General features: G+C 40.5%; 1 protein-coding gene across 3 annotated transcripts in view; it reads right to left on the reverse strand.

The window, feature by feature from the left end:
* Positions 1–22,116, reverse strand: part of FAM214A (family with sequence similarity 214 member A) — a 66,966-nt gene that overhangs the window by 26,499 nt on the left and 18,351 nt on the right. For all 3 annotated transcript variants that reach the window (XM_040969984.1, XM_040969983.1, XM_040969985.1), the window contains exons 3-5: positions 2,453–2,637; positions 689–891; positions 275–400 (exon numbers count right to left, since the gene is read on the reverse strand). In XM_040969984.1, coding sequence (XP_040825918.1) covers positions 275–400; positions 689–891; positions 2,453–2,637 — 514 coding nt within the window. The remainder of the gene's footprint in view (positions 1–274; positions 401–688; positions 892–2,452; positions 2,638–22,116) is intronic.

Below are 22,116 nucleotides of genomic sequence, written 5' to 3' on the forward strand. Positions count from 1 at the left end.
CTTGGTTCTCTAAAGCAAGCTTATGTTTTCTGAATACCATTCTAGATCAAATTTAACCCAATAAGTAAAGTTTATATTGTTACAATCTAAATTTCTTGATCTTATTTTACCAAAAATCTCAAATTTTATCCAATTATATCCAGAAATCCAATTATATCTAGAAATTATACCTAAATTTTATCCAATTCTATCAACTATTTAAAAGATACAATATCATTGAGTAACTAACCAACCTGCTTGAAAACGCATTGTGCTTTTCTTGCTCTGAACATACCTGTAGAGAATGTTCCGTGGAATAGCACCATGAGAAACACTGAGCCAAGCACTTAACTGAGAAAAAAACACAAATGAGCGGACAGCCAACAGGAGAGTCTTCTCTTCAATAAATCGATCACCACTCCTAAGGGAGGTAACAAAGCACAATCCAATGTAGGCAAGTACAACCACATGAAGTTCAGAAAGGTGAAAAACTGAAGTAGATACATGGCTCAGGATGAGTGTTTTCATTTGTAAGGTCATAATTCATATATTTTATGCACATATATATATACATATATACACACACACACACGCATACATACACTGAGTATCTTAGTTTTACTAATGTAAATAGGGGAACTCAAAGACATGACATATCATTCAACCAGTTCATGGGAAGCAACAGAAAACTTGAAGTTCAACAACTTACTGTCGAGGAACTGGTTCCAAGATCCATCTTTCTAATAATAATGCATCTTGCTTAATTGCAGGATCATTTAGATCAATTCCTTCTGTGGTGGGCCCATCATCACTATAGCAGCAGTCTGGTAACAACATCACTTCCACCATGATTGGAAGGTTATTCTTCCACAACAATGTGACCTCAGACCTGGTTCGTCTGGCTTGGCGACACTTGAGAAAATTAACATAAACAAAAAGTCTCATTGACACTCCAAATTTTGTATTTAAACTTAACAACAATTGTAAAGTTAACAACTGTATACGACATAAGTCATCTATCACAGAACTTTCCTCAGATGTAATGTGGCTCTTCAGATTTCTCCACTAAATAATGCAGTCATGAGCTGAGCTTTAGAGCATAGGACTGAGTGGGTTTTTAAATTTTTTTTTTAAGATTTATTTATTTTATTGGAAAGGCAGATATACAGAGAGGAGGAGAGACAGAGAGGAATATCGTTCGTCCGAAGATTCACTCCCCAAATGAGCGCAATGGCCGATGCTATGCCGATCCAAAGCCAGGAGCCAGGAACTTCTTTCCTCCAGGTCTCCCACAGGAGTGCAGGGTCCCAAGGCTTTGAGCCATCCGTGACTGCTTTCCCAGGCCACAAGCAGGGAGCTGGATGGGAAGTGGAGCTGCTGGGATTAGAACCAGCGCCCATATGGGTTCCTGGCGTGTTCAAGGTGAGGACCTTAACCATTATGCTGTCGCGCCAGGCCCAGGACTGAGTTTTGAAATTAATGATGAAGTGTTCTTGGGGAAGATATATTTTTGCTACCTTGTGGATGAAGAAGTACCATTCTCAATGTCTGGCAGTTTCTGAGTTGTCACAATCTTACCTAACTTGTAAATAGAAATTCTTAAATCTGAAAACCCAAATGAGAAAATTCTTACTAGACATTCAAAAATAGGTGAGATTGTTTCTTTTTAAGTTAAACATTTTGGACTACATTTATGAAACTAATAACTAGAAGAAAAAAAAAGCAAATAATATGCTAACCATCCACAAATATTTGTCAGGGTTACACAAAAACATAATAGCAAAAAGCATCTTCCCATTAAAAAAAGAATGAACACAAGCTGAAAATTGGTTAATGTAGGAAATATAATCATTATGTCTAAGTATTAGGTGAGCAAGGACATAATATGAATGCACCAGGGTTGAGATGTTAAAATTAAGGAATACTAGCATAGAGCAGCAAAGAAAATGTATAAGGCAGAGTATAAAAAGGCAGGTATGAAATTGGCTGCCATCTCCCAGCTTCCTTTTGAACCTTCAACAGCCTTGATTAAGACAATGTTTCAGCTACGGTCTGGGATTAGACTTGTTTTCCTACATAATTATGACCAGTTATTTTAAAATGAAAAATTTAATTGTTATATAGTAAAAGTGATGAAAGAATTTAAACTGGGGCCTGTGTTGTGGCATAGCTACTAAAGCTGCTTCCTGCGACACTGGCATCCCATATGGGTAACAGTTTCAACCATGGCGGCTCCACTTCTGATTCAGCTCCCTGCTAATGTGCCTGGGAAATCCACAGATGATAGCTCAAGTGCATAGACTTCTGTACCCACATGCAGACTCAGATGAAGCTCCTGGTGCCTGGCAGTCTGACCATGAAAGGGCTCTCTTTTTCTCTCTTATTCTGCCATTCAAACAAATTGCAAAAAAAAAAAAAAAAAAGTAAACAACTTTGCATAAAAGATAAAAAACATGCAACACTTAATTCTCACCTGTGCCAGCTTGTCACTGCACTCATGTTTGGTAGTTACTGGGTAACCAGACTGTGCCGGAGGGCAGTGGAAACTTTCTGCACGGCCTTTCACAGAACATTCAGGTGTCCGTCCTTCTGTTATTAGCAAGGCCAAAGAGACCAAGAACTCCTCTGCATCATATTCAAAATATTCATCTAGAGTATCTGGTAATTAAGAAAAAAAAGTAAAGAAGGATTCTCACTTTAACGTATTTTGAATAAGAAATCATTTGTCACACTTAAACCAACTGTCATATTCCATACTTACTAAAGAGAATAAAAATGAACAAATACTCTAAAACTTCAAATATCTCAGAAAGCATACAGAAGGGTAATGATGAATTCCAGTTGAACAGAATTGTTTAAAATTGTGGCATAAAATTGTCTATGTCAATTTCGGTTAAAATACCAAATATTTAGGAATATATCTATCACCCTAAAGATAATCATCATCCTTTAAATAGTCAGATTTTTGGATGTCAAGTATGATGACTTTTGCACACAAAATATCATTAATAGCCAGAAGTTTAAAGTAGCTTATGTCATACTTTTAGCTAAAATGCATTACTGCTATTATATATCAGAAAATAAAATGAAATCCAACTGCAAGTTTCTCCCTATCTCTCCCCTCAGCTTTCCTCAGAAAGTTTATCCTATGGTGTAGACCTTTCCCACAGCTACAGGGTCCTCTCAGTTCTTACTCCAGGACAGTAAGAGTGGCAGGAGAATATTCTAGTTATTCAGCAGGAAACTCATTTTGCAAACATGGAGCATGGCATTTTGGTTATTATATAGTTCCAAACAATTAACCTGCAGATATTCTCACGCGGTCATGGTAATCTCAAAATTGTTCACAAGTGATCATTTTTTTTAAAGATTTATTTTTATAGCAAAGTCAGATACATATAGACAGGAGGAGAGACAGAGAGGAAGATCTTCAATGATCTTCAATGATTCATTCCAAGTGACCACAATGGCTGGAGCTGTGCTGACCCGAAGCTAGGAACGTCTTCCAGGTCTCCTATGTGGGTTCAGGACCCTAAAACCTTGAGTTGTCATCGACTGCCTTCCCAGGCCACAAGGATGGAAACTGGATGGGAAGCGGGGCTACTGGGATTAAATCTGGTACCCATATGAGATCCTGGTGGCACGTGCAAGGTTAGGACTTCAGCTACTACGCCACTGTTCTGGGACTGCAATCTTACTTTAAAAAATTTTAACCTGCAGGGCCAGCACTGTGGCATAGTAGGCATCCCCATACAGATGCTGGTTTGTGTCTTGGCTGCTCCACTTTTGATCCAGCTCCCTGCTTCTGCACTGGGAAAACATCAAGAGGCCAGCTCAAGTTCTTGGGTCCCATATCCATGTGGGAGACCCAGAGGAGGCTCCTGGCTCCAAGCTTCAGATCAGTCCAGTTTCAGCCATGTGGCCATTTAGGGAGAGAGTCAGTGAATGGAAGACTTCTTTCTATCTTCCTAACTCTGCCTTTTAAATAAAAATAATTAAATCTTTCAAAAGAAACTTTTGGCCTGCCACACAGGTTGAATATTTGAAAAAGCTGCTCTTATCTCTACCAATGAACAAACAAATATCTCAAGTGTTAGCTGCATTGAATTAGGTGGAAACGGCACAGAGTTGGAAAGCAGGAAGTTGCTCTGATTCAAACTGGGCACCTGACCTATAGTGGGTCAAAGTTTTTTTTCCAGTGCACAGGAGGAAGGATCCAGGGAAATGAGTTGGTGGCTGCCACTATGACCTGAACTGAGGTAAGGTATACCCAGGAGCCATGCAAGGCCCACAGCCTGCAAAGAGAATGAAACAACCTAGAGGCTGAGTAGAAACTAAAGACTCCAATGACACAGAAACCCCCCAAAAAGTCGCCGCCTGATTCCTAACAGTGTCTGAGTCCTTCACAAGGCCTAAGAGAGAGAACTCTGCATTCCTATTAATCAATTACCTAAGCTTTGTAATAATTTATCATGAAAAGCACATTAGCTAATAACTAAAGTTTCGTAGGAAATCATAGGTGCTTGCCAAAACAAAAAGCATTTGTTACTGTATCAGTAAGAATTATTGAATGATAGAGACTAAATTATATTCCCCCAAAATTCCTGTGTTGTAACCCTATTGCCCCAACCTGACTATGCTGGGAGATAAAGCTTTTAGAAGGTAATAAGGTCATATGGGTGAGGTCTTGATACAACAAGAAAAAATATCTCTTTCCCTCTTTTTGGTAGTGAGGGGCCAAGTGAACCCACGAGGCAAAGGTGGCCTTCCGCCTACAAACCAGAAAACTCTCACCAGGAGCTGACCATGCCAGCACCCTAAGCTTGAACTTCCAGCCTTCAGAATTTCAGAGATATAAATTCCTGGTGTTTAAAACACTCAAATCTATAATATTTTTATGGCAGAACTTTAAATAGTTGTTTTCTAATTAAATAAAACAAATTTGCTGAATAATGCACAAAATTCAGAGCATTCAAACAAAAAGCAATTTATAATCTTTATCCAGATTATCATTAACCATGCAGCTTTATTTTAAATATACTCACACAACAGAAACTATAGTTCACACTGTTTAGCTTTTAAAATACATACATATATTCACTTATTTTCAACTGAACACTGTACATACTTATGGGGTGTACTATGAAGTTTCAATACATATATAATGCCTAATAAATAATAATGCATAATTTTCTATGTATCATCTATTATCATTTCTTTGTATATATCTTATGGCATTTACACTATTTTTAAGTAAAATACACTTATACAGTTAAAACTTTACAATTATTAAGCAGTCTTTAAAAATGTGAAATTTATGTTGTAACACAGTCTGTAATTTTTTTTTTTTTAAAGATTTGAGCACTTGAGCAGGGCTCTTGGGAGCATGTTCCACATCAGGGACCCTAGGATGACATCGGATGGCTGTTCCCTATACTGGGTACTGAGGTGGTTGGGAGGCTGGGTATGGCTTCTCTCCTTATCCCTCCTTTCTCCCAGATACAGGAAGAAGAAAAAGAAAATTTGGAACAATGGTCTCAACCACTTTCCCCTAATCCTCTACCCTTCCCACCCTAATCAATTGTGTAAACATCACCCAAAAAATTAAAATAAAAAAAGCATTATCCAGTATCACATATAAATAATTAGGATTATTACTTTTCCTAACTGCTACTACCTCTTAAAGTAGGTCACAGTTTGGCTACGTATTGCGGGCTGTTTTAAAGAAACGCATAGGTAATCACTTATTGGCTCTAATGTTTAGAAACTGGAACTTTGCAGTGTGAAACCTGTGCTATTATTGTTTTTAAAAATATACTTAAAAAGTCAATTAGGAATTAGAATATAGTGATATTGATAAAAAGTGAAAGAGATACATGGATATGAGTTGAGGCATCTGAGAATAGAATTCTAATGAGTAATAAAAGAGATGATGCTGGGCCCAGCGGCATGGCCTAGTGGCTAAAGTCCTCGCCTTGCACGCCCGGGATCCCATATGGGCGCCGGTTCTAATCCCGGCAGCTCTGCTTCCCTTCCAGCTCCCTGCTTGTGGCCTGGGAAAGCAGCTGAGGACGGCCCAATGCTTTGGGACCCTGCACCTGTGTGGGATGCCCGGAAGAAGTTCCTGGATCCTGGCTCTGGATCGGCATAGCATCAGCCGTTGCGCTCAGATGGGGCGTGAATCATTGGACAGCAGATGTTCCTCTCTGTCTCTCCTCCTCTCTGTATATCTGACTTTCCAATAAATAAATAAATCTTTAAAAAAAAAACCATAAAAGGAAGAGATGATGCCTACAGAATTAAGCTCCTAGGTAAGATATCCAGCATGTAGGTAATAAGATTTCATTCATTCAACAAATACTATAAAACTACCACATGCTAGGCACTTTTCCTAGGCACTTGGACTCACAGTACATATTCTAATGTTGCTTGGAGTAGAGGAGAGGGGAACCTAGCAAGAAAAATTACAGATGCTAAATGCTGTGCCATTACTGGAAAAAACAGAGTTATGGGAAAACTTTAGATAGGGAAATGATATTTGATTTAGATTATGATCAGCATGGGTAAAACAATCATAGTAGGTAGGTATACTACGTAGAAGCTTGTTGTAATTGTTCAGGGTCAAGGATGCACTGTGGGTAACTGGCCTTTGGATACAGAAGCTTGGAAGTATGGAAAATGATACTGGGCAACTCATGACACAGTCTTGAAACTCCAAAAAGTAGGATCTGGTGGAATAATATGAGCCAGGAAACTATCTGTCAGGTATAATACAGTGGAAGCCACAAGAAAAAAAAAAAGGCATGGACCATGGTTTCAAACACTGGTAAAGGTTAATAAAATACATGGCGGGCAGATGTGACACACTGTCATTTATTCTGAGGATTACAAATGGGTAAGTACAAAGGCCACTTTCCTGAAATCTTCTCAGCATAAGAGCCTTGCATACATCACATTAGCTTTTTCTAGAAGGCAAGTATAAATAAATGAGATCACCACTCACAAAATTATTTGATCCCCAAAACAGGAGTAAACAAAAGCTCAATATGCCTCCCCTTGTAAGTCTAATGGATGAGAGGCAAGAGATTCTCCTTCTTTACGATCTTAAAATTCAGTCACTAAATCCTACTACTCTTTTAAACTTTCTTGGAATAAACACCTCTACTTCAAAATGACAACCTTAACTAGAGTCTTGCTATTTTGCATCTGTTTACTACAGCAATTCCCTAGCCGTTGTCTAGTCCTCCAGTCTATTCTGCTTCTATCTTCTACCTTAATGCAGATTGATCTTCCTGGAAAGTCAGTATATCACAGTTCTCTCAGCTTAAAATTGCTTTGTTGTTTATTTCCTGGCACCATTGTGCAACCAGTGAAACCAGGTTTAAGTTCTTAAACCTGACATTAGCGTAAAATCCACTAGACAGCAAGCTACTCTGTGCATAGCCAGATTTTGACATGGATGCTTTTTTTTCTGGAGTTATACACAGAATCACAGCTGCTCATGGCCCATCATTCGTTGATTTCAACTTTGCTTCCTCAGCTCAGCTTTTACTGACCAACACAGTCTGTCCTAGCCAAAGTGCTACCCACATAGTACTGTATTCCCACCATGTGCTGTTGCTCAGTATTCCTTCTGGCTCACTTTGCAGCCAAACCCAGAGCTTTCTACAGCTTTCCCATCTTTCACAACAGGCTTTCCCAATTCTTTTTAAACACTGAACTTTCACTTGTTTTGCACTCCTCTGCAGCATTTATGTAAGCCACCTAAAGTATGAATCCAGTGCAGGCACACAATTATTTTTCTTTCTTCTTCTTTTTTTAAGGTTCATTTATTTTTATTGGGAAGATGGATTTACAGAGAGGAGGCAGAAAAACCTTCCATCCGCTGTTTCACTTCCCAAATGGATGGAACAGCTAGTAAAAAGGTAAAGATTTACACGATCTGAAGAGAAACCAGAGTATGCTGCAACAGCTCGAGCTGAGCTGATCTGAAGCCAGGAGCCAGGAACTACTTCTGGGTCTCCCATGTGGGTGCAGAGTTTCAAGGCTATCCTCTGTTGCTTTCCCAGACCACAGGCAGGAAAGCAACAGAGGATGGTTGGTAAGTGGAGAAGCTGGGACATGAACTGGCACTCATATGGGATCCCAGCACTTGCAGGTGGAAGCTAGTTGAGCCTCCATGCCAGCCCTTGGCACACTAAAGTCATCAGAGTCTCAGCTCTGCATGGACAAGTTCTGCTGTGATCTATGGACAGGATGTATTGATTACTCCAGCCAATATTCTCCAAAAAAGTTGGTCAGTGATCATCAACGTGACCATGAAAACGGAAAGGACAAATCGATGCAAGTCAACCTTAACCTTCAATTCAGGTGAAATTGAGAACTAGCTGGATAGCTCTACAGTTGCACCAACACATCCATTCATTATTAACATTTCATCCACTAACAAGTTAAATCTTACAATAACTGAAATATTTTTGGTTTCTCTCAAGTTCCAATCTATAGGTCATATATTACATAATTTGAGAATTAAAAGAAACATTGGAAAATATCTGGTCTAATCTACTTTACTTTCAAATGAGAAAAACAGGCATAAAAACATCTTTCCTGCTCAAAGGATTTCAATGCCTTCTCTTCCAAGAATTCAACAAATGATAGAACATGAATTAGACTATCTTTTTTTGATCCGCATGGGTGCCAGTAGCCAGGCATGTGGCTGCCTTGGGGAGGGGCGCTCATGGTAGGCCTTTAGGACCCTCAGCTTTGAGGCTTTTCAAACCAGTGCAGGTACATACAGCTGAGCACACTGGCTCCCTGTGGGGGAGGGATGCTCAGCAAGCTTCTGGGACCACCTCATCCTGTAAGTTATTTTTCTTTTTTATCTGCACGGGTGCATGTAGCTGGGCTGTGTGCCACCCACCCCTCTGCCACCCACCCCTCTGCCACCCATGAAGCTCCTAGGGCCACCTAGTGGCGCACCCTCATGATTTGAAGGGTCTTGATTTACAGGGGAATGACAGGTAGTGAGAGTAGTGAGAGATGACCTGTGGTTTTTATGCCCAGGTTAGGAATTACAGCTGAGAGGCTTCCGCAGACAAGTCCGCGACATGTATATGTAAGCCGGGGACTGACAGCAAATTGGTTTGGAGGGGAGAACAAGAAAGAAGTGGGTCTGATAGCAGAATCTGTAGGGGAAATGTGGGCTCACCCCTGTGGAACTACAGTCTCTGCTGGCTCACCCAAGAACTGCAGATGGGGTCAGGCCTTGCTGGGGAGCTAATGTGGCAACCCAGTTGGATTGGGGTTCCCACTGGTGAGCATGAGAGTAGGATTGGGGGCTGCACCCTTGGCTGGACATGCCTACAGCCTGCACTGGTGTGGGTGTGCACTTGGACTGTGGAGTGTCAGATTGGGCTAGACATCAGCCTCCACTGGTATTCCTGAGAGCCAGGTTGGGTGTAGAACAGGCCAGACTAGGTCTTGATTCCCGCTGAAATACGTGAAAGCTGTGTCTGGGCACAGACCAGGTAGCGCTGGGCTGCAACAATCGACAAGAACCAGAATGGGTGTGGCCGGTTGAACAAGGCCACTGTTCTTGTCAGGACAGAAGGTGGACAAAGTCAGCCTGGGCCAATGACCCACTGGTGTGTTGAGAACTGCCACTGGGAGGAAACACAATGGAGGAGCTTGGGAAACTCCTTCATTAGGACACAGCCCCAGCACGTGAGCGCAAGAAGCAAGACAAGGAACAGCCCAGATCACGCCAGGTTATAGTACCTGCCGGCATACATGTGGGATATGTGGGTCAGATCTGGCTGGGGACAGACCATTCTGGGCCAGCACACAACACTGCTGGCAGATCTGAGAGTCAGGGCAGGAGGCAGGAGGAGCCAGATCAGGCCACAACATCAGCCAGTTCACATTAGGACTGGGACAGCAAATAAGGCTAGGCTGGGATAGGCTGAAGCACCCACCAGCAAGAGCTGGAACAGGGGGCAGGCTAGACTAGGCCAGGCTGTGCAGTAAGATTGAGGAAACTGAGCTGAGGTGAGTCATGTCAGCCTGGACCCAGTGGGAGCTGGAATCATGAGTCCCAGGGACGAGCGCTCTGACAGGGATTGGGTAACTTGGCTCAGGTCCTGGGATCCACTTGAGTGGTGAGGGATGGTTTCCTGAGCCCCAGGGATGAACCAATGGGGTTTAGGTTGCCTGGCCCACATCCTGAGGCCTGCCTTTTATGTGGGTGTCAGGTTCATGAGCCCCAGGGGTGGGGGGGGTGGGACTTGTGTTGCTGAGCTTGGGTCTTGGGGTCTACTAGGTGGGTGTTGGATTTGTGAGCCCCAGGGGTAGGGGATCTGGCGGGGCTTGGGTTGCTTAGCTCAGGTCCTGGGGTTCACCTACTAGGTGAGTTTCAGGTTTGTGAGCCCCAAGGGTGTGGGATCCGGTGATGCTTGGGACACGTGGTCTGGGTCTTTGGACACACCTGCAAGAACATGTCCTACTTAATGAAAAAGGTGGAGCAGTGGACACAGGCCCTGTTGTAAAAGGAGAATATGGCAGCTCATTTCGTGTTGTAGCAGAATAGAACTGGACAGCTACCCCAAACAAATGATGATAGCAAAAAATATCTCAGCGAATGGAGTCAGCGGACATTGGGAGGGTGACATCACCCTCGAATCAGTGAAATCGGCAGCATTTCAGAACTATCCAAACCACTTGGACAGAACCCTCAGAATAGGTATACACTGAGACTCTGGATTGATATAAGGTGGTGATTCCTCATCCCTGGGTACTGGGACATGTGGAAAGTCATGAGAGGTTTCCTCCTTTGTCTCTCTCCTCCCTCCAGGAACAATAAGAAATAGCAAATTTGGAGGCAATGAGTTCACCCAATTTTCCCTAAACCTTGATCCTTCTGATCCTGATCCACCATGCAATCACTGTTAAAGAATAAAATTTATATATATAAATAAATATGTATATATATAATGTATATATATACATAAAAGAAACCAACAATGTCTCAGAACTCTCAAAACCACTCAGGTAACACCGTTGGAACACTCTTCCCCACATCAGGGTCCCTAAGATGTCATCAAAGGACTATCCCCCATCCGTGAGTGCTGAAGTAATTGGACAGCAAGGAGAGGCTATGCTCCTATGCTCCCCTGTGAACACAGCAGAAAAAGCCTGAAACGTTCCGCCAACCTTCCTCCATCCACATCCCTCCCCACCCTAAATCAGAGGCTCACATGGACAGGCATTCCTCTCAACTGTGTAAATAATATTTAAAAATAAAATAAACTAGACAGCCCTTTTCATTTCTGATTATGTGACTTCTACCTAAGCCAATTTTGGAAGTAACAAAACCTCACCATCCCATTTGTTATGAGTACCCTTGGACCACAAAGGCCGATTTTCTTAAATATATAGAACCTACCACAACTAAAAATAAACAAGGTGGTTTTGGTCAGAGTACAAAACTTGTAACAACCACAGCTGTTTTCCTTTTTATGACCTGCAATCTTATACCTTCTCCCTGCTTCTTTTGTCCACAGAAGCCTTCAGCAGCAAAATCCAACTGCTTCTAATTCATTTGCCATGTCTGATCTCTTACCACTCCTAGGTTGACCAAAACACTGGATGCATTAAAGGGAGTGATGGGAAACGAAAAATCTTGAAAAACGTTATCTGTCATCAAGTCCCCTTCATGCCTCCAAAGCTTCAGCCAAACTCACTATCACCCCAGAACAACCTCAAAATGCCACACCCTCTGTATTCCACTGAATCACTACAATTCTTCCTGTTCCAGTTCCCCCCTTCAGGCTGGCCTCACCAGAAAGCTGGAAAAACTTTGTGGTTAAGAAATGATTCATCTTTTTATGCAACACGATGTCAACTTCGATTCTTTTAACACTCTGATTTCCAATCTTCAGATATCTTACAAATATAGCAGTAGTTCACAAAAATATAGCTAGCTAGTGACTAAAAAACCACTTCTACCATTAAATAAAAAGGCTTTTCTAAAGTTTAAATCTCACCATTTACAAAGGTCTTTAAAATTATATTATTCCAAATTAGATGTATACTAATTGCTCTTGTGAAAGAATTTTTCCATTTTCTAATCCAATTTCCACTCACAGGAAGCAAAATATTTGACTTTACCACATGATCCATTTGTAGACTAAAAAATATAGTATGAAACAATTAGATCTCTGTGTTTATATACATAATTCTTTAAAGTTTCTCTATTTCCTGATTTCATTACCCTCTTCCATATTTTTTTAAATTACAGCTCATGCACCTTTAACTTGTTCTAAAACCTATCAAATAAATTTAAGTCATACTTGTAGTTTCATGAAAACAAGATCAATTCTCACTATAGCTCAGCATAGTGCAAACCAACACTGAGGCCAATATTCAATGTTTCATCTTTTCTCCCTATTTTCAGCTTTTCTTTTCTAATTAAAGTAAAAAAAAAGCCAGCTATTACCTCTTCCAGATAATTATTTCTTTAGTCTTTTGAATTTCATATTTTCATTGCCAACTGTTTTCATTCTTACCAATGTAATTGTCTTGTACAGGACAAGCAAATATTTTAAAAGCATGAAATTGCATTATACAATCATTCATGACATCCATAGCCCAAGGGCAAAAATGTTCAAGCCAAAAAACATCATCAAAAATAAAAAAGCATAAAAATACTTCTCAATTCTAGTTTTAATACTGATTATTAGAATTCCTAGCCTTGGTAGGCATGTAAGGAATTACAGGTCAAATTCATGGTAGCAGGTATCTTGTTGCAGCACACCCAGTGCCCGTACTGCTCCACTTCTGATCCAGTTACCTGCTAACGGGCCTGGGAAAGCAGCAGAAGATCCTCAAGTCTTAAACCCTGCCACCCAGATGGGAGACCAGGATGGAGTTCCAGGCCTAGTGCAGCCCTGGCCACTTCAATCATTTGAGGACTGAACCAGTGAATGGAAGATCTCTCAGTCTCTTATAACTTTTCCTTTCAAATAAATAAGTTTTTGGAAAAAAAAAATCAGTACACTAACTTATGTGAGGAGTTGGGGCCAACTCCCCTCCTCCCAAAATCCAAAGACTAGTCAGAAAGCTAAGTGTGGAAAAAGAGTAGTATTTGATATTTGTTCAAAATTAGTCAAGGAAATGCAGTTCTTCTCCACAAAGCAATGGCGAATAAGCTCTTATCATCTTCAAGTAGGTAATAGCTGTATTAAGCAGATACATAATAGCTTATTTATGTTGTCATAAATGACACAGGGAGGGGTTGGCTTCATGGGTTATAGGTTAAGCCTCCACCTGCAGCACTGACATAGGTGCCAGTTTAAGTCCCGGCAGCTCCACTTCTAATCCAGTTCACGTTAATGTGCTGGGGAAAGCAGTAAAACAGAGCCCAAGTCCATGGGCGCATGCTTCCACATGGGCGATTTGGAAGAGGCTTTAGGCTTTGGACAGGCCAGCTTTGGCCACTGAGGCCATTTGGGGAAAGAGCTAGTGAATGGAAGATTCGTCACTTTTCTCTCAGTAAATCTGCCTTTCAAATGAAGATAAATAAATCTTTTGTCTTTTTTTTTTAAATAGAGGAAATAGGAGAGGCCAAGCTTCTATGGGGATTCCTAAGAGGGAGCTTCATCTTGGACATCAGATAAAGTTCCCAAAAGATGACATTTAAGATCTAAGAATTACTAGTTAGTTACCAAGGAACTTGACTAGTGCCCTTTGGTTTTCAAGACTTAAATTTAAGGCTGCCAGATTATGCTTTCAGTCATACATAACAGATGAATGGGAACAAACTTGAAGCTACAGATTTTATTCATTCCTTCTTATCTTCACTAACCTAATTCCTCTGTGCTTGGTGTGCGACATCGGACCTAACTCACCATTGCCACAGAACTTGAAAATCTTCACCCAGATAAAATTTTCTTTCTCATTGTGTTCTGTAAGAGGATTCCTGATTATATGGGTGTTAGCACTCCAGACTGTATACAGAAAGCACTATGGGTCAAAGAGCTGCGAAAACAGTGACACAGAAGGAAACAGATTCCTGCCCCTCACAACTCCTAGATTTAGGCATATACTCAAAAGAATACGCTGTGCCACAAAGGCAGCCATCCTCTAGTGCTGGTTTACTTTGCTCAGCTCTACTAATCTCAGATAGCTGGCACAGTCCTCTCCAAAATTATCCTTAAACTGACCCTAATTTAATTCCCTCAAGAGGGTATGGTGGCAACATAGACTGGTATCAAAAAAAAAAGTGTAAATTTCATCCGAACTCCCTCTTTCTCTCTACCATCTGCATGAACCCCACCTGGAAGAACTCTACACATTCACATTTTCCATAAATGTTCCGATGTGTGAAACTCTCAGAAATATAAAACATGGATAGAGGACAGAGTTGCTTTTAATCATGAGTTGAGACACTTAAGCACATTCAGTAAGATCAGTTCTATTCTTTTCCTTTTAAGATGGAACTGGGCCAAGCAAGGTGGAGTAACAGCCTAATCCTCTGCCTGCCAGTGGTGCCAGCATCCCCTACTGCTGGTTCACGTCTTGGCAGCTCCACTTCCTGATCCTGACCCAGCTGCCTGCTTACAGCCCTTACAAGCATGGAGGATGGCCCAAGTCCTGCGGCCCCTGAACCTACGTGGGAAACCAGGAGAAGGTTTCCTTTTTACATGGAGTAACTTTAAATGGGAAAATCTGACTTTTTATTGAACATTAACATTGGGTCATTCATCTGTGTAAGCGTCTACACATGCAGTCATTTAAACACAATTATCCCTAAAATTTCATTATACTGATGAGGGAATTAAGGCTCACAAAGTAAAACCACACTCAATATCTCACAATCAAAAAGTAAATCAGGACAAGGCACCCAAAACCCTGAATCTCAAAGCACACTCTAAAGTATCAAGACACAAAGTCCAACTTATATTTTAGTGCCACACATTTACCCTATAATGCTGAAAGACAGGAATATATATAATTAATAGGCAGATTTTTTCTTTCATATGCTGAATGACATGGAACTGATGAGAAAACCTCAGTTCCATCTATGTATGAGCCTTAGGGCTTGCATACTTTTAATACCCCATCCTTGACCACTTTCCAGTATTGAAGATTATATTATACTTGTGCTTATCGCAAACCTTCTCATTCAAGTCCCTGTGTAAAACTCTGGATACCAGTAAAGAAACAACAAGACAGTCACAGTACTACAACTCACAGTTCTCATTTTGCCATTTTATACTTGGGAGCCAGCGCTGTGGCTTAACAGCCAAAGCTGCAGCATCGGCATTCCATATGGCCGACAGTTTAAGAACTGGCTGCTCTACTTCCTATCCACCTCCCTGCTGTGTGCCTAGGAAAGCAGTGAGGAAGGCCCAAGTACTTGAGGCCCTGTACCCACATGGGAGACGCGGAAGAAGCTCTCAGCGTCTAGCTTCTGTTAGGCCCAGCTCTAGCCATTGCAGTTATTCGTGGCAGCAGGTGGAAGACTGTCTCTTCATAACTCTGACTTCCAAATAAATAAATCATTAAAAAGGTAGAGTATATAATCAGCATGAAGGAAGATTGTATACAGCTATATTTTCAAACCTCAGATCTCTGAGTTTAGGTGTTGTCACATGAGAATTTTTTAAAGTGACTACATCTTTGCCAAAGCAACACAGTTTATGCAACAGCATCACAAGTGATGTTGGGCAAAGCTTGTCAAGATGAAGCTACCAGAGAGAGAGATTGGAAGAGAGGGAAAAGGAAAGGAAGAGACAGGAAAGTTTCTTCTAACTGCTGGTTCACTCCTCAAATGGCTGTCACAGCCGGTTTGGGCCAGGTGAAGCCAAGAGCCTAGAACTCCATCCTGGTCTTCACATGGGTGCCAGAACCATGAACTTGCGTCATCTGCTGCTGCCTTCCCTGGCACATCAGCAGGGAGCTGGATCAGAAGCCAAGTAGCTGATTCTTCTTTTTTTAAGACTGATTTATTTTTATTCCAAACTCAGATATATAAAGAGGAGGAGAGACAGAGAGGAAGATCTGTCCGTTGATTCACTCACAAGTGATCGCAACAGCCTCAGCTGAGCTGATCCCAAGCGAGGAGCCAGGAGTCTCTTCCGGGTCTCCCATGTGGATGCAGGGTCCCAAGGCTTTGGGCCTTTTTCCACTGCTTTCCCAGGCCACAAGCAGGGAGCTGCATGGGAAGCGGGGTCACCGAGACACGAAGTGCCCATATAGGATTCAGGAGCGTGCAAAGTGAGGATTTTAGCTGCCAGCCTACAGTGCCAGGACCCAAGTATCAGATTTTGTCCCACTCTGCTACAGCAGGTTGATGTTGCAAGTAGCAGCTAAATCCACTACGCTACAGTGCCTTTCCCAAAGCAAATCTTGGTTTCAGGCTAAACAAGAATTTCTGGGAGGAACAGTCTAAGAAACATTGTATCACATGGCATCTTTTTTTTTCTTTAATCATATAGCGTCTTAAGACATACACAGGATCCAGCATGATGGTGTAGCAGCTAAAGTCCTCACCATGAACACACACACCAGGATCCCATATGGGCGCCGGTTCTAATCCTGGCAGCCCCACTTCCCATCCAGCTCCCTGCTTGTGGCCTGGGAAAGCAGTAGAGGACAGCCCAAAGCCTTGGGGCCCTGAACCCACATGGGAGACCTGGAAGAGGCTGCGGGCTCCTGGTTTTGGATTGGCTTAGCTCAGCTGTTGCAGCCACTGAGAGAGTGAACCATCGGATGAAAGATTTTCCTTTCTGTCTCTCCTCCTCTCTGTATATTTGCCTTTCCAATAAAAATAATTTTTTTTAAAAAAGGTACATATATAGGAATCAAATACTTGATGATAGTACCCAATACAGAAAAGGTTAGAGGAAGATTTCAAAGCCAGTTATCAGGCCTACTGGGATTAAGACATCTTTGTTCCACATTGGAGTGCCTGGGTTTGAAAGCCTGGTTTCAGCTCCTAACTCCAGCTGCTTGCTAAGATAAATTCTGGGAGACAGGCTTGAAGAACTGGGTTTGGGTGATCTAGATTAGTTTCTGCTTCCATTAGGTATTTGGGCGAATGGACCAGTAATGGGAGTGTTCTTTTTCCTTTTCTCTCAAATTAAAAAAGATTTCAGAGAAAACTTAAAATAAAACTCAAATTACTCATTTCTATCCTGAGGTCTTAAATTTCAGATTTAAAGCAAAATAAAAAATGAGATAATATTAGATGTTATGGTCAAATGATTTCTGAATACATGTGTCTCACTTAAAATCGGTTATAGCAATCAGTGCACCTGACAGAATTTTCATTTGCTACTTTAATCAAGAAATCAATATAAAAAAAAAAAATAAATCACTGTTTTTGAGACCTAAAATATTTTTCTAAAAATGAGTACAGACAACATACAAATCTGACATGGAAAAGGGTAATGAAAATTCTTCTGTTATATAATACATTCAAACAACTGAAATATGCTAACAATGTAACTATAGTTGACCTGGGTTCCAGTGCTAACTTTATTCCTAACTGCAATTTCCTGCTTATGTGTACTCCAGGGGAGACACAAGGTAATGGCTCAAGTACTCCTGGGTCTCTGGCACATAGTGGGAGACCTGGATTCAGTTCCTGGCTCATGATTGCAGCCTGGCTCCATCTGTGATGTTGGTGGGAACCGGGGAAATGAACCAGAAGCCTTGAGATGGGAAATCTCTGTCTGTCCCTTTGTCTTTCAAAGATATTGAGTAAGTAAAGAAGAAGCCAGGGGAGGAAGGGTAGCAAGCAAGTTGAGCAATACTCTGTGTGATTCTACAATTAGAAAATATTAGTAACTGGTGAGAAAAATAGTTCCTAAAATGACAATGACTAGACTGACCTTTATGTGGTTAGAGTTGCAGTTGAGGAACCTGGATTTCCTATGTAACGTATACCTTGAACCCCTAACACACGGAGCCTCTTCCAACTGTGGAGGTCACTAACACCAAAGAACATAATCTTACTTTTACTGCAACAATTTTATGCTAGAAAAACAAATATAGAGCCTTTAGTTTAACAGCATGTAGGTCCACATGAAAAATTTTAAATGTCTTAGGACCAACCTCATTTGTAAATTTGCACCTATTATTTGAAAGCTTCTTACCTTTACAGAAATAAAAAGCACATATGATTTTTTTTTTTTTTAGAAATCAGAAAAGAACAAACATAGCTATATTCAGACTTGTTTTTATGTAAAAGAAGTATATGGCCTCATTTGTCAAAAAATCAGCTAACATTGACTGCTAATACTTTCCAATGACAGGTACTTTCTGAAAACAACAAAGCCAATTCTATTCTAAAATGTATAATTTTTAAAGATAAAAAAAAATAAAGCCTTTGTATTACCTTTCAACTTATTTTGGTTTTATGCAGCAGACATAAATCCCTGAGCAAACTTAGAAAGAATTAGATAACCATAATTAAGTCAATTAAAAAACCTGGTTATTAGTCCACTATCAGTTGTTCACAAAATGGGCAATAGGCTAGCCACTCTGCCCTGCTTAAACTAGTTTAAAATAATAATTGGCTAAACTAGATAAACTCTAATTTTATCATATTTGACAAAACGTAAAAAAAGAAAAGCCTTCTGTTTTTCTGAAATGTTTTTAAACTTTTATATAATCCGTTCAACAAACCATCTTTTCCAGATCTCATATAAACAAACTGCAACTTATATTCTATTATTGACAAATATTGAATTACTTTAAGGTTATACTATATTCGCAGTTTTGACTAAGGCAGATGTGGAATTAACACATTTTAGAGGCATTTAACTTTAAATACTAAATGATTTGAGGTATGTTCCCTTCAAAATCTTTTAATTTTCACTTTTCTTCATAGACATTTTAATAAGACTACACGGAATGAGCTGTGGCATATTACTTTTTGTTTATCCAAACTGCATAGAATTAGTCAATCGTTTGAATAACTAAGACTGCATAATTTGAGATAACATCTTCAGAGACACTTTAGAAAAAGCACAATAATCCTTAACCATGTAAAAAAATTCCATTTCTGACATCGTTTTCAAATCTAGAAACAATGAATTCAATTAAGAATGTACAATGCACTTTAAACACATTCTTAAGATCTTTTACTTTAAAAACATCTCCTGCCTGCTCCCCCCCCCACCCCCATACAGTCCATGCTTCTGGCTAACTTACACTGCCCTCCCAGTATTCTCATTTCTGTCACATTCCCCCCCTGCCCCCCGCATCCTCATTAAAGTGAGCACACTGTATTTGGTTTCTTTTCTTCCTATTCATTGTTTAGATTAGCATTTTAATAATCTTTTCAGCAATGCTGTTTTATAAAACGTATATAGGAAGCAAAAGAAAATTTCTTAAGTTCAATGTTTTCCTTAGCAAGATAATTTCCTTAGTCTTATTTGCTACAAATTCATGCAAAGCAAGCACCAAAACTGGTAAGCAGCTACAGAAAATTGGAAGCTTAAAAATAAAGCCGTTAAAAACACTTCATTACACACCTTCTCGGGGAAGCCCTTTGTTTCCACTGAAAACCATACTGGAATCCTTGTGGAAAAGAAGTTGCCTTCTGGCTGTCAACAGCTCTACTGTCAGTTACTGAAGGATCCAGATGTCTGCAGCGGTTAAAACAAATGTTCAGTGTGGGGTGCTGACTCGGTTGCCCTCCGTGGAAGGCTTTTCACAAAGGCAGCAGAGTAAGAGCGCACATAGCAACAGCACTCACAGCTGATTGGATGGAGGGTGTGCTCAAGCTCCCCAGCTCACTAGGTCCACTACAGCTTCCTGTCTACTTGGCAGCACTGTCATGTTTTCTTTGCTCCTCTTAGGAACTCAGCTGTGTCTAGGCAACTTGAAAGGAAAGAACGGTAGACCCGTAATGACAAAATATTCCATTGAAGGGCAGGTCTGCAGTTGTTTTTTTTAAAAGAGAAATCCGTAAGACAAAAATTTATTTGTTAGTGTTTCACAGAAAACTGAGGACAAAAGGGTAATGGAAGGGACCAGTTTATTACTTCACATTTCAAGTAAATCAGGTTTTACCAAGTGAAACCAGCAAAAAAAAAAAAAAAAAAAAAAAAAGCCATGGAAATAAAAATTTACAACAATTAGAACAAAGCATCAACCTCCATCTACCTGGATCTAAGACTGACTTTACAACAAGCTTTACGAACTCCTAAAAAAGCCAGTTAAATATTTAAAATAAGATAGGGCTTAAGATAGTCCCTTTGCAAAAATATATATTAGCCTTTCAGAGAGCAAGAAAAACAATCTAAAAAGATTAAAAATTCAAAAAGGAGAAACAGTTACTTAGCAAACTGACAACAAAAAATCTAACTAGTTTTTTCCTTAAACTCTTTTTACTTAACCACATTTATACTAAGCTCATTCTTATGGTAAAATTACCTAGAGGTATGAAGATACATATTTTCTTTCAGGATTCAAGTACTGGACTTCAATGTTTGAATCTAGACCTTTTCCACACATTTTAACAATAGAAAGCCTTCCCAAAGTCATACAACTGAGAATATGAATGCATGTGGCAGGAGATGAACTGGTACAGATCAGAAAAATCCCTCATTTCATAAACATTTAACCTGAACATCAGAACAGTAGTGGTTTCTGAAATTTTAAGGCGCCCCTTTTTATACGCATTTGAAGAAAAAAAGCCCTTTCAGTGGCAGCACTAGCATTTCTCCGAGAGCTTCACGGGAGTAGGCTGCAGCAGAACCATGCTGCTCGTCACACAGATCCCTGTTCATCTGGAATGTCTTGGGTCGCGGGGGGGTGGGGAGAGGCTGATGGAAATGCTGGCACCACCAAAGCACCCCATGAATATCATGTGGCTATTTTTAACCGAGAAACCACAAACAACACTGCAGTTTTGTAACAGTCCCAGAATCTACAAGATTTCTCCCACCTCTAAGGAAGCTTCTACAATAGCTGACAAAAGCTCATTTTTAAAGCTTCCCGTGATCTAACACTACTGTCCGGCCCCCTATCCTTTTACATTAGCAGTCAGTTCATAGAATGTCAAATAATTACTTATAAAGAGCCTAGTTACATGACATTCTCCTCCACCATATGGTATGTGCTTTAAGTAGGGGTACCATGTCTGTACACTTCACTGCCCATCCAGCACCAAACTTGATTTATACCCTATACATATGATTCGATTTCACCATGGGATATACATAAACTCTCATTAACTTCGTTGTTAAGGTAAGAAAAAAAAATTTTTAAGATTTATTTAGTTTTACTGGAAAGTCAAATATATAGAGAGGAAGAAAGAGAGGAAGATCTTCTGTCCGCTAATTCACTCCCCAAGAGACTGCAACAGCCGGAGCTGCACTGATCTGAAGCCAGGAGCCAGGAGCCTCCTCCAGGTCTCCCACGCAGGTGCAGGGTCCCAAGTCTTTGGAATTAGAACCAACACCCATATGGGATCCTAGTGTGTGCAAGAGGAGGACCCCAGCTGCCAGGCTACAGCGCCAGGCCTAGAAATATTTACTAGACATTTATTTATTCTCAAGACCCTAGAAGTTATAGGAAACTAAATTTTAAAAATTTGGATTAGTGGACTTCTACAAAATTAAAATTTCCTCATATTTTTGAAATAATTAATGCCTGGGTTGTCTTACAACATTTAATTAAGGGGAACAGCATTGTGGAGTAGTGGACTGAGTCTCCTCCTGCAACAATGACATCCTATGTAGGCACCAGTTCAAGATCCGGCTACTCCAGTTACAATCCAGCTCTCTGCTAATGCACCCCGGAAGGCAGGAGAAGAGGGCCCAAGCACCTGCAACCACACAGAAGACCAGGAAGAAGGTCCAAGCTTTGGACCAGCCCAACTCCAGCCATTGTAGCCATCTGGGGAGTGAAGCAGCAGCAGGATAACTAGTCAATCTTGATGTCTCTCACACACTCTACCTCCTTCTTTTTAATTTGTTGTTCAAACAAACCTTTAGAAAATCATGTTTCAAGTCATTTGTTTTCTCTCTTACAAGAAGTAACAGGTCTCACCTATAGACAATCATGTTTGTTTAGGATACTTTCTAAACAAAAAGAATTTTGGCTGGCAGAAAAAGAAACCCT

Source organism: Ochotona curzoniae, unplaced genomic scaffold (genome assembly GCF_017591425.1).
Source record: "Ochotona curzoniae isolate NIBS_2020 unplaced genomic scaffold, NIBS_Ocur_1.0 scaffold_4701, whole genome shotgun sequence".
Lineage (NCBI taxonomy): Eukaryota > Metazoa > Chordata > Mammalia > Lagomorpha > Ochotonidae > Ochotona > Ochotona curzoniae.